Source organism: Nerophis ophidion, linkage group LG08 (assembly GCF_033978795.1).
Source record: "Nerophis ophidion isolate RoL-2023_Sa linkage group LG08, RoL_Noph_v1.0, whole genome shotgun sequence".
Taxonomy (NCBI): domain Eukaryota; kingdom Metazoa; phylum Chordata; class Actinopteri; order Syngnathiformes; family Syngnathidae; genus Nerophis; species Nerophis ophidion.
Window position 1 is genome coordinate 25,910,607 of NC_084618.1, and position 16,962 is coordinate 25,927,568.

General features: G+C 38.2%; 1 protein-coding gene across 1 annotated transcript in view; it reads right to left on the reverse strand.

Annotated features, from left to right (window-relative positions):
- The window catches only part of LOC133557554 (vesicle-fusing ATPase-like), a 63,210-nt gene that overhangs the window by 7,273 nt on the left and 38,975 nt on the right, over window positions 1–16,962 (reverse strand). Inside the window, exons 13-20 of the mRNA XM_061908106.1 lie at window positions 13,976–14,071; window positions 13,742–13,898; window positions 13,509–13,642; window positions 11,229–11,295; window positions 11,073–11,152; window positions 7,139–7,273; window positions 6,502–6,615; window positions 1,354–1,409 (exon numbers count right to left, since the gene is read on the reverse strand). Of these exons, the coding sequence (XP_061764090.1) occupies window positions 1,354–1,409; window positions 6,502–6,615; window positions 7,139–7,273; window positions 11,073–11,152; window positions 11,229–11,295; window positions 13,509–13,642; window positions 13,742–13,898; window positions 13,976–14,071 (839 nt within the window). The remainder of the gene's footprint in view (window positions 1–1,353; window positions 1,410–6,501; window positions 6,616–7,138; window positions 7,274–11,072; window positions 11,153–11,228; window positions 11,296–13,508; window positions 13,643–13,741; window positions 13,899–13,975; window positions 14,072–16,962) is intronic.

The following is a 16,962-nucleotide window of genomic DNA, read 5'->3' on the forward strand; positions in this document are numbered from 1 at the left end:
AACAGTTAATAACATACAAACTACAATACTTAATAGCATAAATGATAACAGTTCCTTGAAAAACAGTAATAACTTATAAACCATAAAAACTATTAACTTAAAAACTATAATAGTTAGTAAGATAAGAAAAATATAAGAGTTAATAACTTTAAAACTATGATAGTCTGAGAAAATAACAGAAATGTTTGGGACAAGTTTGGTTAGATTTTGACAAGGTGGGTCTAACTGCACACAGTAAAAAGTAAAAGCCAAGTATCGCCGTGTACACAACAACAACAACAACAACAATAGTGAAGACTCAAATGAAAATGTACTTGTATAGGCCAATGTGTATATATATATATATATATATATATATATATATATATATACATATATACACACACACAGTGGGGCAAAAAGGTATTTAGTCAGCCACCGATTGTGCAAGTTCTCCCACTTAAAATGATGACAGAGGTCTGTAATTTTCATCATAGGTACACTTCAACTGTGAGACAGAATGTGAAAAAAAAATCCAGGAATTCACATTGTAGGAATTTTAAAGAATTAATTTGTAAATTATGGTGGAAAATAAGTATTTGGTCAACCCTTCAAAGCTCTCACTGATGGAAGGATGTTTTGGCTCAAAATCTCACGATACATGGCCCCATTCATTCTTTCCTTAACACGAATCAATCGTCCTGTTGAGTTTATACCAAAATGGATACATGGATGATACAGCAGAGGATTGGGAGAATGTCATGTGGTCAGATGAAACCAAAATAGAACTTTTTGGTATAAACTCAACTGGTCGTGTTTGGAGGAAGAAGAATACTGAGTTGTATCCCAAGAACACCATACCTACTGTGAAGCAAGGGGGTGGAAAAATCATGCTTTTGGGGCTGTTTTTCTGCTAAGGGGACAGGACGATTGATCCGTGTTAAGGAAAGAATGCATGGGGCCATGTATCGTGAGATTTTGAGCCAAAACCTCCTTCCATCAGTGAGAGCTTTGAATGGTTGACCAAATACTTATTTTCCACCATAATATACAAATAAATTCCTTAAATTTCCTTCAATGTGAATTCCTGGATTTTTCACATTCTGTCTCTCACAGTTGAAGTGTACCTATGATGAAAATTACAGACCTCTGTCATCATTTTAAGTGGGAGAACTTGCACAATCGGTGGCTGACTAAATATGTTTTTGCCCCACTGTATATATACAGTATATCTGTGGTCTGGATCTTACATCAACAGCATATGTTGCCATGGTGATATTCTTCACACAACACAAATCTTGCTCCGGAGCCCCTGACCTGGTTAGGTGGCGCTAGAGGAGTAAGAAAAAAAAACGACAACAAAAAAAGACTTACGCTCCTTCGTCCCGCAGCAGACTCAAGAACTTGCTAACTCGGTAGGGGGCGTCCATCTGGCGGGAACAAGAAGCAGCACAAAATAAGAAGCATAACCTTGACAGACAGGAGAAGTGTGTCCCGAGGTTGCCTTTCCACGGGCGACACGTCACTGAACAAACGGCTTCGGTTCAAAGGACGGTGCGACAGACCGTTGCCACGGCGACCAGCGCACCGCGATGGGGGAATTGAACGTTGTCGGCGTGTCATGGCTTAACGCAAATTTTTTTTTTTAGCTCATTTTGTAGGTATACACCTCAGTCATATTTTGGTACTTGATGCATGTTAACGTTAGCCGGCTAGCATTTTAAACAAATCATTTGGGTATAAACACCTCAGAGTGATATATTTCGGTACTTTACGCATGTTGTAGTTAGCACTCTAGCATGCTAATTGTTTAACTCATTTAGCAGGTATACACATCAGTGTCACATTTTGGTGTTTCACTAATGCTAACTGGAAGTATGCTATTGTTAGCATGTTAACAAAGTACTGTTAGTATGCTACCCTTTTCTAGCTCATTTTGTAGGTATACACCTCAGTCATATTTTGGTACTAAATGCATGCTAACATTAGCACGCCAGTATTTTAAACAAATTGTTTGGGTACAAACACCTCAGAGTAATATATTTTGGTACTTGACGCATGTTAGTTAGCATTTTAACAATATAAAACCGGCATGCAAGATTTGTAAACTAATTTAACAACTCAGTGTCATATTTTGGTATTTCACTAATGCTAACTGTAAGTATGTTATTGTTGGCATGTTAGCAAAGTAGTTAGTATGCTAGCTTTTTTCTAGCTCATTTTGTAGGTATACACCTCAGTCATATTTTGGTAGTAAATGCATGCTAACGTTAGCACACTAGAATTTTAAACAAATTGTTTGGGTATACACACCTCAGAGTACAATATTTTGGTTCTTGACGCATGTTAGTTAGCATTTTAGCTAGAATTTTAAACAAATTGTTGGGCTACACACCTCAGAGTAATATATTTTGGTACTTGACGCCTTCCGCCCGATTGTAGCTGAGAGAGGCACTAGCGCCCCCCCACGACCCCAAAGGGAGTAAGCAGTAGAAAATGGATGGATGGATGGTACTTGACTCATGTCAGTTAGCATTTTAAACAAATTGTTGGGTTACACACCTAAGAGTAATATATTTTGGTATTTGATGCATGTTAGTTAGCATTTTAGCTAGCATTTTAAACAAATTGTGGGGTACACATATCATAGTAATATATTTTGGTATTTGATGCATGTTAGTTAGCATTTTAGCTAGCATTTTAAACAAATTGTTGGGGTTTACACACCAGAGTAATATATTTTGGTACTTGATGCATGTTAGATAGCATTTTTGCAAGATAAAATCAGCATGCTGGATTTGCAAGCTAATTTAACAACTCTGTGTCATATATTTTGGTATTTCGCTAATTCAAAGTGTAAGAATGCTATTGTTAGCATGTTAACATAGTACTGTAAGCATGCTGGTTGTTTTTTTCAGCTAATTTTACCCATACTTTTCGTTACTTGACGCTACCCGGCCAGCATGCTAACTGTTAAAATTTCCAGTTCGGCTTTGGCTCTTCAGCATTCACACGAAATTTCTACCCAAATTGCATTTTGTAGTTCTTTGGAAAAAATCAAAATATGAAAAACAGACGGCCTCGCCACCCCCCCCAAAAAAATGTTGGCGGCGTCTCACGCGGGTTTCGTGCTTCTTCAGGCGCACGGCGTGAAACGCGGAGGCGAGCGCGCATACCGCAACGATTACGCAACATCCGGGCCTTACACGTCCTCGACATGTTGCACCCTGGTGCTTTTTAAGAGCTTCCTGAACCACCGCACAACTAAATCACTGGAGTGCACGTGTTGGGGGATGTAAGGAGGACTGGGGTGGGGGGCTTGGGTCGGAAAACCAAAATTGAACATCGGAATCCTCAAAAATGCACCAAAACACGACAACGGGGCCAAACCGCCACAGGCTTCGTGACTAACACCTCCGACTGTGTTAGCATGAATTAAAGGCACATGCTAGCTGAACCTGTCACCCCCCCCTTTACCCCCCGCCTCCAACATTTATTGCCTTCTGGGACGCGTGCGAGTCCCCGTGAGTCGGGACTCGTGACTTGAAGGAAGTTGGACGTGAGCGTCGTCAAAGTATGAGTGGCCGCCGAGACGCCGCTCAACAAATCATCGGCGAAAGCCGCAACGTTTTTTTTTTTCCCCCTATTGGACACGACACACGGCGTCCTGCGCGCGACGGCAAGGGACGCTCTGGCGACCAGATGTGGAGGACGAGGAGGAAGCGTCTGAAAAAAAACCAAAAAAAAACCACTGCGGCTATTTTGAGGAGGTGTGAGGACGATGATGCCATTTTTATGATCTTATATGCTATCAAACTACAAATCATCATATAAATCACTCATTCTTAACTTTTCCACTACAGAGGGGCCCGGGGCCCACTCAAATAATTACACTCAATTCGAAATCTTACTCTTCAATTTAATGGTATCAATATGTATATAAAAATATAACAACAATAAATGACTTATTTTAATTATAAATTATATATTTATTTAACCCAATAAGCTTAGGCTTTGGTCAGGCTGGGTTAAAAAATAAGTATGAATCAAATATACTGCATAACAAACTAAAAAATTAATTTTAATACAATTTATTGCTATAAAAACCTCAACTAGAAAATTCCCGCAGACAATTTCATGGGCCGGCTATCAGTGGCGTGGACCTTTGGCCGGGGTGTAAGCCGACGTACGTCTAAGATGGCGGCAAGTAACCGAATCCACGATTTTTAGGTTTAAAATGAGCAAACGAACTAGCATGAAACGTTTGCATGCTAGATGGCAGCAAGTATCCAAATAAAAACCCTAATTTTTGGGTTTACACTTACAAAACTAACTAAAAAGCTAGCATAAACTGTTAGCATGCTAACATTATCATGCTAACATCAGAGACGTTGGAATACTACCAAGATGGCAGCAAATATCCAAATACTTGCTTGATAGCACCGAGTGTCAAAAACATTTTTGGGGTTAAACTTACAAAACTAGCTAAAAAGCTAGCATAAACCGTCAGCATGCTAACATTATCATGCTAAAATCAGAGACGTTATCATACTCCCAAAATGGCGGCAAGTATCTAAATAATTGCTTGACAGCACAGAGTGTCAGAAACCCTAATTTTTGGGTTTAAACTTACAAAACTAGCTAAAATGCTAGCATAAAACATTACCATACTAATATCAGACATGTTAAAATACTACAAAGATGGCGGCAAGTATCCAAGTACTTGCTTGATAGTGCCGAGTGTCAAAACATTTTTTGGGGTAAAAACGTACAAAACTAGCTAAAAAGCTAGCATAAAATATAAGCATGCTAACATTATCATGCTAGTATCAGCGACGTTGGAATACTACCAAGATGGCGGCAAATATCCAAATACTTGCTTGACAGCGCCGAATGTCAAAAACATTTTGGGTAAAAACTTACAAAACTAGCTAAAAAGCTAGCATAAATCATTAGCATGCTAACATTATCATGCTAAAATCAGAGACGTTATCATACTCCCAAGATGGCGGCAAGTATCTAAATACTTGCCTGACAGCACTAAGTGTCAAAAACCCTCATTTTTGGGTTTAAACTTACAAAACTAGCTAAAAAGCTAGCATAAAATATTACCATACTAATATCAGAGACGTTAAAATACTACGAAGATGGCGGCAAGTATTCAAGTACTTGCTTGATAGCGCCGAGTGCCAAAACATTTTTTGGGGTAAAAACTTGCAAAACTAACTAAAAAGCTAGCATAAATCATTAGCATGCTAACATTATCATGCTAGTATCAGCGACGTTGGAATACTACCAAGATGGCGGCAAATATCCAAATACTTGCTTGACAGCGCCGAGTGTCAAAATCCTTTTTGAGTTTAAACTTACAAAACTCGCTAAAAAGCTAGCATAAACCGTTAGCATGCTAACATCATCATGCTAAAATCAGAGACGTTAGCATACTGCCAAGATGGCGGCACATATCTAAATACTTGCTTGACAGCACAGAGTGTCAAAACCCCTCATTTTTGGGTTTAAACTTACAAAACTAGCTTAGAAGCTAGCATAAAACATTACCATACTAATATCAGAGACGTTAAAATACTACGAAGATGGCGGCAAGTATCCAAGTACTTGCTTGATAGCGCAGAGTGTAAAAAAAAATTTTCGGGTAAAAACTTACAAAACTAACTAAAAAGCTAGCATAAATCATTAGCATGCTAACATTATCATGCTAGTATCAGCGACGTTGGAATACTACCAAGATGGCGGCAAGTATCCAAATACTTAACAGTGCCACCGCCAGTGTCAAAAAACATAATTTTTAAATATCTTCTTTCATTATCATATTTCAATTGTCAAGAATGACAGTAGAGGTGTGTTCTTTATTGCGCCCTAAAAAGTGTTAATACTGTAAGTATTGTACTTATTACTCACCAGCTTTTTGATTGTAAAGTGCATCTTCGATGTATATTTCATTAACCCATTTGGAGGTGTTGAAATCGCCATGTAAAACTGCTAATGCTAATCCGTAGCATGTCCAAAGCAAAACCAATGTATATTAGCATTAAGCTGGCGCATTTTTTTTTTTTTAAGAATTTATTAATCAATCCAACAAGCACCCAGCAACATTCAGAATAGCAATAAACAGATCAATTGAGAACATTTTAGGAAAACTGGAGCGTTAATTAACTTACGTTGCAGTGTTTTTTGTTTTTTTTAAGTCAATTTTTTTGTTGGCGTTAAAAATTGCGACATTGCCTCGAGGTAGTTTGGCTGAGCCCGCTCTCGGTGCTGCTGGAGCGATCGCCACGTGCCGACGTTTGCTCCTATCTTGCTTTCTGAAGGAAAATATAAGCCTCTTTTGTACTCGGATAGTTTGTGCCATCTCGCCTTGGTTGACCACGACTGCGTTTCACTTCAGGGAAGAAGTCACATGACGGAATAAAAGCGATGTCACTTTTCAAATCGAGGCCTTCAGTTACAAGCAGGCGTCTGTTGAGAAGAATTGCTTGTCAACTAGAAGAGGAAGAACCTCACCTGTGACGCCATTTCAATGAGCATGATTAACTTCTTGATGCCGATCCAGAGGTGCTGACCCTTGACCTTGTCAGCGATGATCGCCCTCTCTTTCTCCTGGAAACTTTCCAGCAGCTGAGAGGAGCAAACACAAGAGCATCAGCTCTTTAAAAGCCTCTCCGCCAACATTTACAATGTGTGTGTGTTCTGACTTAATGGGGACATCGCTCTGTTTTACACAGTCACCTTTAGGGGACTTCTGATGGTCTGGGGACCTGTTTGAGTCAGATCCATTCTGAAGATGCCTAACTGATTTTTAATATATTTAATATGAACCTTTTTTTGTTGTTGTTTTTAAATGGTCCTCAATAGTCACGTACAAATTTGTGTGAATTATGCAAAAAAATTTAAATTTGGTCCCCATGAACCCTATTAACTCTTTTTCCCCAGGGTCCCCAGTAAGTTCGATCAGCACATTACTTCATCAATCCAGAGATTTAAAAGATGCGTTTGAGCTAACTGGGCAGTGGCCATTTTACCCCATTTTTTTTTTATGCCTCCACAACCTGTAGAAAGGGTGGTGCCCACAAGTCATGATCAAATACTTGGCCCCCATTCCAAATGATAACCATTATGTGTGTGTGTAAGTGTGTGTTACCTCCAGGGCGTCGACCAGCTGCTCGCCCCTGGAGATGTTGGGAATGTGGATGGTGGTGCTGAAAGCGTTCAACATCTCCATTTCCTTCAGGACGTCTTTGCAACTGCTGGTGCCGACGATGAGCAGCTTGCGACCCTGAAGGACCGGAGTAAATTCTGTCAATACTGCTCGCGGGAGACGACCACAACGTATGCCACGAATCGTATCAACTGTGATAGACACACGGTCATGTGGGCATGCCACACATACAACTAAGAGGTTTTCAAGCAAAGTGGGGTCAGGGGGCCTATTGGCGTGTTTTGTTGGACCGCAGCATTTTGTCCAAAAAATTAAAAAATGTGATACAAATATACATATATACATACATACACACCTGGGGATTGGCTGATTGACAAAACTAAATGGTCCCTAGTGTGTGAATGTGAGTTTGAATGTTATCTATCTATCTGTGTTGGCTCTATGATGAGGTGGCGACCGACATGTCCAGGGTGTACGCCGCCTTCCACCCGAGAGGGACAAATGTAAGGATACACACACATATTATATACATATATATATATATATATATATATATATATATACACACACACATATATATATACACATATATATATATGTATATATATATATATATATATATACATATACACATATATATATATACAGTACATATATATACAATATATATTTATATACAGTATATATACATATATATATACTGTATATAAATATATATTGTATATATATATATATATACATGGTACATATATATACAATATATATTTATATACAGTATATATATACACATATATATACAGTACATATATATACAATATATATTTATATACAGTATATATACTGTATATATATACATGCACATGTATACATATATATGTATGCATATATATATATATATACTGTATATATATATATATATACACACACACACACCCACACACATATATATATATATATATATACATATATATATACATATACACACACCCACACACACACATATACATATATATATATATATATATATATATATATATATATACACATATATACAAACATACATATATACACTTTTATACATACATACAAACATTCACATATATACAAATATATACAGTATATAAACATACATATGTACACACATACAGTAAATACACACACATATACATATATGTATACATTCACATATATAGGTACATATACATACATACACATACAGTATATACATATATACACATACAGTATATACACATTTTTACATATATATAAATTAGGGCTGTGAATCTTTGGGTGTCCCACGATTCGATTCAATATCGATTCTTGGGGTCACAATTCGATAATATATCGATTTTTTTGATTCGATTCGATTCTCGATTCAAAAACGATATTTTTCCAATTCAAAACGATTCTGTATTCATTCAATACATAGGATTTCAGCAGGATCTACCCCAGTCTGCTGACATGCTAGCAGAGTAGTAGATTTAAAAAAAAAAAAAAAGCTTTTATAATTGTAAAAGGACAATGTTTTATCAAGTGATTGCAAATTGTAAATTTGTTTAAACTATTAAACGAACCACAAATATGACTTATTTTATCTTTGTGAAAACATTGGACAGTGTGTTGTCAAGCTTATGAGATGCGATGCAAGTGTAAGCTACTGTGACACTAATGTTCTTTTTTTTTATTTTTATAAATGTCTAATGATAATGTCAATGAGGGATTTTTAATCACTGCTATGCTGAAATTATAACTAATATTGATACTGTTGTTGATAATATTCATTTTTGTTTCACTACTTTTGGTTTGTTCTATGTCGTGTTTGTGACTCCTCTCAATTGCTCTGTTTATTGCAGTTCTGAGTGTTGCTGGGTCAGGTTTGGTTTTGGAATTGGATTGCAATGTTATGGTATTTTTGTGTAGTGGTTTGTTGGATTGATTAAAAAAATAAAAAAATAAAGTAAAAATACATTTAAAAAATAGATTTTTTAAAAATGAGAATCGATTCTGAATCGCACAACGTATTCGAATCGATTTTTTTCCACACCCCTAATATAAATATATGTATACATACATATATACACATACAGTATATACACGTATACACATGTTTATATATACATATATATATAATATACATACATATGTATATATACACACACATATATATTGATATGTATATATATGTATATGTATACATACACATATACAGTATATACAAATGTTTACATATATACAAATACAGAATATACACATTTATACATATATAGAAACATTCACATATATACTGTACATATATACAAATATATACACACACATACGTATATGTATACATTCACATACTGTATATACATACATATACAGTATATATACATACAGTATATACACATATACAAATACTGTACAGTATATACACATTTTTACATATATATAAATATATGTATAAATACACATATAGTATATACACGCTTGCATATATACACATATACACATGTTTACATATACATATATACAGAATATACATACATATATATAATATACATATCCATACATATTGATGTGTATACATATATATGTATACATACACATATACAGTATATACACGTTTACATATACATATACAGTATATACACATATACACATGTTTACATTGACATATATATGTAAATATATATATACATATACACATATACATTCATATATATATATATATATATATAATTATACACATTAACATACATATATATATTTACGTATGTATACGTATATATATACATACGTATATATGTATATATATACACGTATATATACACATACATTTTTTAATGTATATATATATATATATGTATACGTGTATATATATACACATACGTATATATGTATATATATATATATACATGTATATATACATATACATTTTTTAATGTGTATATATATATATATATACACACATACATAAATAAATATGTATAAAAACATTTGTTTTAAACAATCAATTGTTAAATAGACGTTTTTTAAGCTTTTCTAACCTGTCCCCAATTCTTGCAATGCATTATTTGGTAATTATACTAAATAGTGCATTACATTGCAAGAATCGGTTTGAATCATGAATCTTGTCGAATGGAGAATGGATTCTGAATCCAATTGTCACAACAGGATTTTGAATCGGATGGAATCAATAGGTGCCCAAAGATGCACAGACATAATAGATACGTAATAATAATATGTTGTCATCATATGAAAATGGCCCCCGCACACTTTTGACATTTTGGTGCAAAAAAATTTTTTGAAGGTAAAGGATGGAGATGCTATGATGCGAGAGCTGGCCATGGAGAAGACGGCCAATGACGAGAGGACAGCAGGACAGAAGACAAACATGAGCCAAGAAGAAAGAAAATAATTGTAGCTGTGCTAAGCCGGCGAGCTGGAGGAGAACCAGGAGAGTGGCGAGCAGACAGGGGGATTATGGCCGCCGGCTGCCCCCCCATGGCGCGGGGGCTTGTGACGCTGCATGCAGATGAGGTGCCACACAGGCGGCGGCGCTGCCAGGTCCCGGCTCTCTCACAGAGCCCTTTCTCCTACACGTCGCCCCCGGCCTCCCCCGGCCAGGGGCTCCCCGCTGGGCCCGGCGCTTCACAAGGGCGGGGAAGCGCCGCGGCCAGGCATTCAAGAGCCGGCCCCCGCGCCACTTCTCATGCACATGCGGCCATATATGCACGCCGCGCTCTCATTCACAGGCCCATCAACAAGCTAGCGGCAAAGGAACTATGAGAAACCACCATTCAGCCGCAGCACAACAAACACTAACAAGCATACTCTCACAGCTCTCATGCCACTTGCAGCCAAGGCCCGCCGCCGCCTCCCCTCAACATCTGCTGCCCCCTATCTGCCAGCCGGGGAGCGGCACCTTCGAACGTACCTTGGGAGGAGGCTTCTTCAGCAGAACCAGCAGCGCCTGCAGCACCAGGTTGGAGAAACGCGGGCCGATCGGGACGTAGTCTGAACATCACCAGGAGGACACGTTGAGCTCCGCCCACCGACAAAGGAGTGCGCTGACGCCGGCGGCTCCACTTACCTAGCAGACGCTCGATGTCGTCCACCACCACGCAGCTCAGCTGAGACTTGTAGGCGTCCTCAAAGACCTGGCGGAAATAGTCATAAAGCATGAGCAGACTGTATGCAGGAGCGCGTTAAAGACAGGACGAATCCACGGAGACCCATACGTTCATTTATTCATGGCGGCCCAAGCTGTAGTTGCAGTGGACCGACACAAATACGTGAGAATAAAAATTGAAATGAAAATAAAATTAGAGTTTGAGGTTTCAGTAACTGGCTGACGTAATTAGTCAGCACAGAGTGCAGAGCAGCAGACTGACCTTAAATCATACTTGCCAACCTTGAGACCACAGGTCACTTACAAGCAGAAACAGTGTGGAGACAAAAGAGGGTGAATGGACGTATTTTTGCTTCAAAACTAACAAAGGTGAAGCTATGAGCATTGAAGCACCACCCTGCAAGCGGTGCTTCAAAGCATAGCCAGCAAGCGGCTAAGGTCCCTCAACAGTGTTTTAGATACTGCTAAATCACTTATCCATGTCTCCATGGCGACAAATGAACTAGGTTTCTTACAAGTATCATTCCTGCAGGACGAGGAATAGCCAAAGATGCTTCACTACACACCGTAGGAGGATACGATAGCTCACCGCTAACAGCAAGCTAGCGCTCCTGAACGTAAACAAATGGGTGAATCTATACAAATATAGACTATAACGCTACCAATAACAAGAACCATACATAGTCGATACTACACTGATTACATTGATATTTTTGTTACGAAAGTGTAAGGATTCGCCTCATGATATTAAAGTACCAATGATTGTCACACCCACACTGGGTGTGGCGAAATTATTCTCTGCATTTGACCCATCTGGGAGGTGAGGGGAAAAGTGAGCAGCAGCAGTGGCTGCGCCCGGGAATAGTTTTTGGTGATTTAAGCCCCAATTACAAACCTTGATGCTGAGTGCCAAGCAGGGGGGCAATGGGTCCCATTTTTATAGTCTTTGGTATGACTCGGCGGGGTTTGAACTCACAACCTACCGATCTCAGGGCGGACATTCTAACCACTACGCCACTGAGTAGGTATTCAGGTATTATCATACTATTTTATGGGCTTTTGATCAGTATGCGTTTTTTTACGTTCTCTGTTCGACTAGCGACTCAGTCGGCCAAATCTTACCGTAAAATTTACAGTGGTTTTTTTGTTTTGTTTTGTTTTTAAAACATACTACTGTAAATGGAAAAATGGTACCACTGTTTTTCTAGCGTTAAAATTCTGGCTTCTTAGTGGCCATGTTTTTTTTACATCCCATCCATCCATTTCCTACCGCTTATTCCCTTTTTGGAGTCGCGGGGGCGCTGTCGCCTATCTCAGCTATAATCGGGCGGAAGGCGGGGAACACCCTGGACAAGTCGCCACCTCATCGCAGTAATATATATATATATATATATATATATATATATATATATATATATATATATATATATATATATATACACACACATGTATATATATGGTTGCTGTTGTTTTTATGGTGTAATACTATAAATGGAAAAACGGCACCAGTTTTTTTACTGTAAAATCTATTGTCATTTTTACTGTGTCCCATTTAATGGATCAGTCACCTTGAAAGTCAATCAGATATTTATTTTCATTTTAACAATATAAGGTGTGATAATATAATACTTGTTGCATTATTAGGAAACACAAAAAATAATAGTTTATTATTATTACTGATTCTAACTACTTTCCGACCTAAATTTATACATATTTAACTAATATTACATTGTTCACATTGCCAACCTTATTATTACAGATTCATACATAAGTTCTTGCCAATATAAGTGCATTTACATTTAATTACATTGTTTGATGAAACTAAATATTTGTTACATTATGTTTAAGTGTAACTTAGATATTGGGTTTCACTATATAAAGCGCTTTGAGTCACTAGAGAAAAGCGCTGTATAACTATAATTCACTTCACTTCAGTAATAGATGATAGTACAAGTTTAAAATATATGCATTTGCATGCAGTACTTGTGGTTATTTTCTGTCAAAACCAAAAGAAGGAATTTATTTACTTAGAAAAGATAAAGTACCTTATAAAAACATATTTCCATGCTCAAAATGATGCGAGTTTTACGCCTGTGATTAATCTATCATACGATTTTCTGTTCAAATAAAGCCACAAATTGCATTTTTTTGTGGTCCCTTTTACTTTGAAAAGTACCTTAATACATGAATGCTTGGTTGTTGGGTGAATTGACAATGAGGCGTGTTGTGTTGAGGAAGAACCTTTTTAATGGCTTGACATTTGGCGATCTCAGAGTGTCCGATCATCTTGTCCGGCGAGCAGATCTTGATGAAGGGGAACTTGGAGTCTTCGGCGATCTTGGCCGCCAGAGCGGTCTTCCCGCTGTTGGGTGGGCCTGCAGAGAGGAATGGTGGACAGATGTCATTAGCGCTAATGAGGGTGTGTGTGTGTGTGTGTGTGTGTGTGTGGGGGGGGGGGGGGGGGGGGGGGGTACCCTCCAGCAGCACGGACACCAGCGGTGTGTATTCACTGTTCTTTGTCTGCTGTACCAGCAGCTCCCCGTCGTTAAGGATGGCCGACACCGGGTCCCCCCAACGGATTATCCCGTTCATGATAAAACTGGCGTATTCCTCCTCGTTGGTGCCGAACGCCTGCAGAGGATCAGTTTTGTTGTTGTTGTTTTTTTCAAATCGCCACACCACGCAGTGAAGTAAAAGTTTCAATTTACAGGTTTGACGTCGTTATTCAGCGCTGCCATGAAGTCCTCTCTGCTGACCTGCAACGTCTCCGCCGTGTCAATGTTGACCTCTACCGTGCTGCTGGCCTGAGAGACAGACACAAACACAAACAAAAACACACACACACACACACACACACACAAAAGATGAACTCGGCAACCTGCAGGATGCACATTTCCAACGCACGACTCCTCAGAGCACAAAGGTCAGACGGAGAAGAGGTGAAGAATACGAGCTCACACCAGCCAGCAGACGACTTGTCCATCATACGTCAACACCTGCTAATATCTCCTGCACTCTGTGTGTGTGTGTGTGTGTGTGTGTGTGTGTGTGTGTGTGTGTGTGTGTGTGTGCACTTAAGTGTTTTGTCAGCTGTGTAGACTTGAACTTCACTGCGAGACTATAATAGAGAGCAAACTACCAACACCTGTTAAACTTAGGTTCTTTATGAAAAACGTGAGGTCCTTGGTCTGTGTAAGTTTAATCATTTTTTAGGTGCATCGCAATTCAAACAGGGACGATAATAAAAATCAATGACAAACCCCAAAACCAGTTTGTATTTACCAGTTGGCACGTTGTGTAAATGGTAAATACAAACAAAATCCAATGATTTGCAAATCCTTTTCAACCTACATTCAATTGAATAGACTGCAAAAACAGGATACTTAACATTCGAACTGGAAACTTTTGTTATTTTTTGCAAATATTAGCTCATTTGGTATTTGATGCCTGCAACATGTTTCAAAAAAGCTGGCACAAGTGGCAAATAAGACAGAGAAAGTTGAGGAATGCTCATCAAACCCTTATTTGGAACATCCCAAAGGTGAACAGGCTAATTGGGAACAGGTGGGTGCCGTGACTGCTTATACAAGTAGCTTCCATGGAATGCTCAGTCATTCACAAACAAGGATGGGGCGAGGGTCACCACTTTGTGAACAAATGCGTGAGCAAATTGTCCAACAGTTTGAGAACGACATTTCTTAACGAGCGATTGCAAGGAATTTAGGGATTTCACCAACTACGGTCTGTAATATCATCAAAAGGTTCAGAGAATTTGGAGAAATCACTACACGTAAGCGATGATATTACGGACCTTCGATCCCTCGGGCAGCACTGCATCAAAAAATGACATCAGTGTGTAAAGGATATCACCACATGGGCTCAGGAAAACTTCAAAAAAACACTGTCAATAACTGCAGTTTGTCGCTACATCTGTTAGTGCAAGTTAAAAATCTACTATGCAAAGCGAAAACCATTTATCAACAACACCCAGAACGCCGCTGGCTTCCCTGAGCCCGAAATCATCTAAGATGGACTGATGCAAAGTGGAAGAGCGTTCTGTGGTCTGACGAGTGCACATTTAAAATTGTTTTTGGAAACTGTGGACGTCGTGTCCTCTGGAACAAAGAGATAAAGGACCATCCGGATTGTTTTAGGCGCAAAGTTCAAAAGCCAGCATCTGGGATGGTATGGGGGTGTATTAATGCCCAAGGCATGGGTAACTTACACATCTGTGAAGGCACTATTAATGCTGGAAGGTAAATACAGGTTTTGGAGCAACTTATGTTTCCATCCAAGCAACGTTATCATGGACGCCCCTGCTTGTTTTAGCAAGACAATGCTAATCCACGTGTTACAACAGCCTGGCTTCATAGTAAGAGTGCGGGTACAAGACTGGCTTGCATGTAGTCCATACCTGTCTCCAATTAAAAATGTGTGACGTTATATGAAATCTAAAATACCACAATGGAGACTCCAGACTGTTAAACAACCTAAGATGTACATCAAGCAAGAATGGGAAATAATTCCACCTGAAAAGCTTAAAATATTGGTCTCCTCAGTTCCCAAACGTTTATTGAGTGTTGTTAAAAGGAAAGGCCATGTAACACAGTGGTAAAAATGCCCCTGTGCCAAGTTGTTTGCATTGTGTTGCTGCCAATAAATTCTAAGTTAATGATTATTTGCCAAAAAAAAAGTAAGTTTCTTAGTTGGAATATTGAATATCTTGTCTTTGCAGTCTATTCAATTGAATATGAATTGAAAATATTGCAAAACATGTTATTCTGCTTTTATTTAGGTTTTACACAACGTGCCAACTTCACTGGTTTTGGGTTTTGTATATATATATTTTTTCATAATCAATTTTCTAGAATCAATTAAGAATCGTTACAAATACGAATCGCGATTAATTTGAAAGTCTATTTTTTTGACACCTTGAGTACCGTATTTTTCGGATTATAAATCGCTCCGGAGTATAAATCGCACCTGCCGAAAATGAATAATAAAGAAGGAAAAAAACATATATAAGTTGCACTGGAGTATAAGTCACATTTTGGGGGGAAATTTATTTTATAAAACCCAACACCAAGACTAGACATTTGAAAGGCAATTTAAAATAAATAAAGAATAGTGAACAACAGGCTGAATAAGTGTATGTTATATGACGCATAAATAACCAACTGAGAAGGTGCCTGGTATGTTAACGTAACATATTATGGTAAGAGTCATTCGAATAACTATAACATATAGAACATGGTATACGTTTACCAAACAATCCGTCACTCCTAATTGCTAAATCCCATGAAATCTTATACGTCTAGTCTCTTACGCGAATGAGCTAAATAATCCATCATTCCATTTACTACCGCTTATTCCCTTTCGGAGTCGCGGGGGGCGCTGGCGCCTATCTCAGCAACAATCGGGCGGAAGGCGGGGTACACCCTGGACAAGTCGCAACCTCATCGCAGGGCCAACACAGATAGACAGACAACATTCACACTCACATTCACACACTAGGGCCAATTTAGTGTTGCCAATCAACCTATCCCCAATAATATTATTTGATATTTTACGGTAATGTGTTCATTTCACACATAAGTCGCTCCTAAGTATAAGTGCACCCCCGACCAAACTATGAAAAAAAAATGCGACTTATAGTCCAAAAAATACGGTATATATTATATCTGTTGATGTCGTT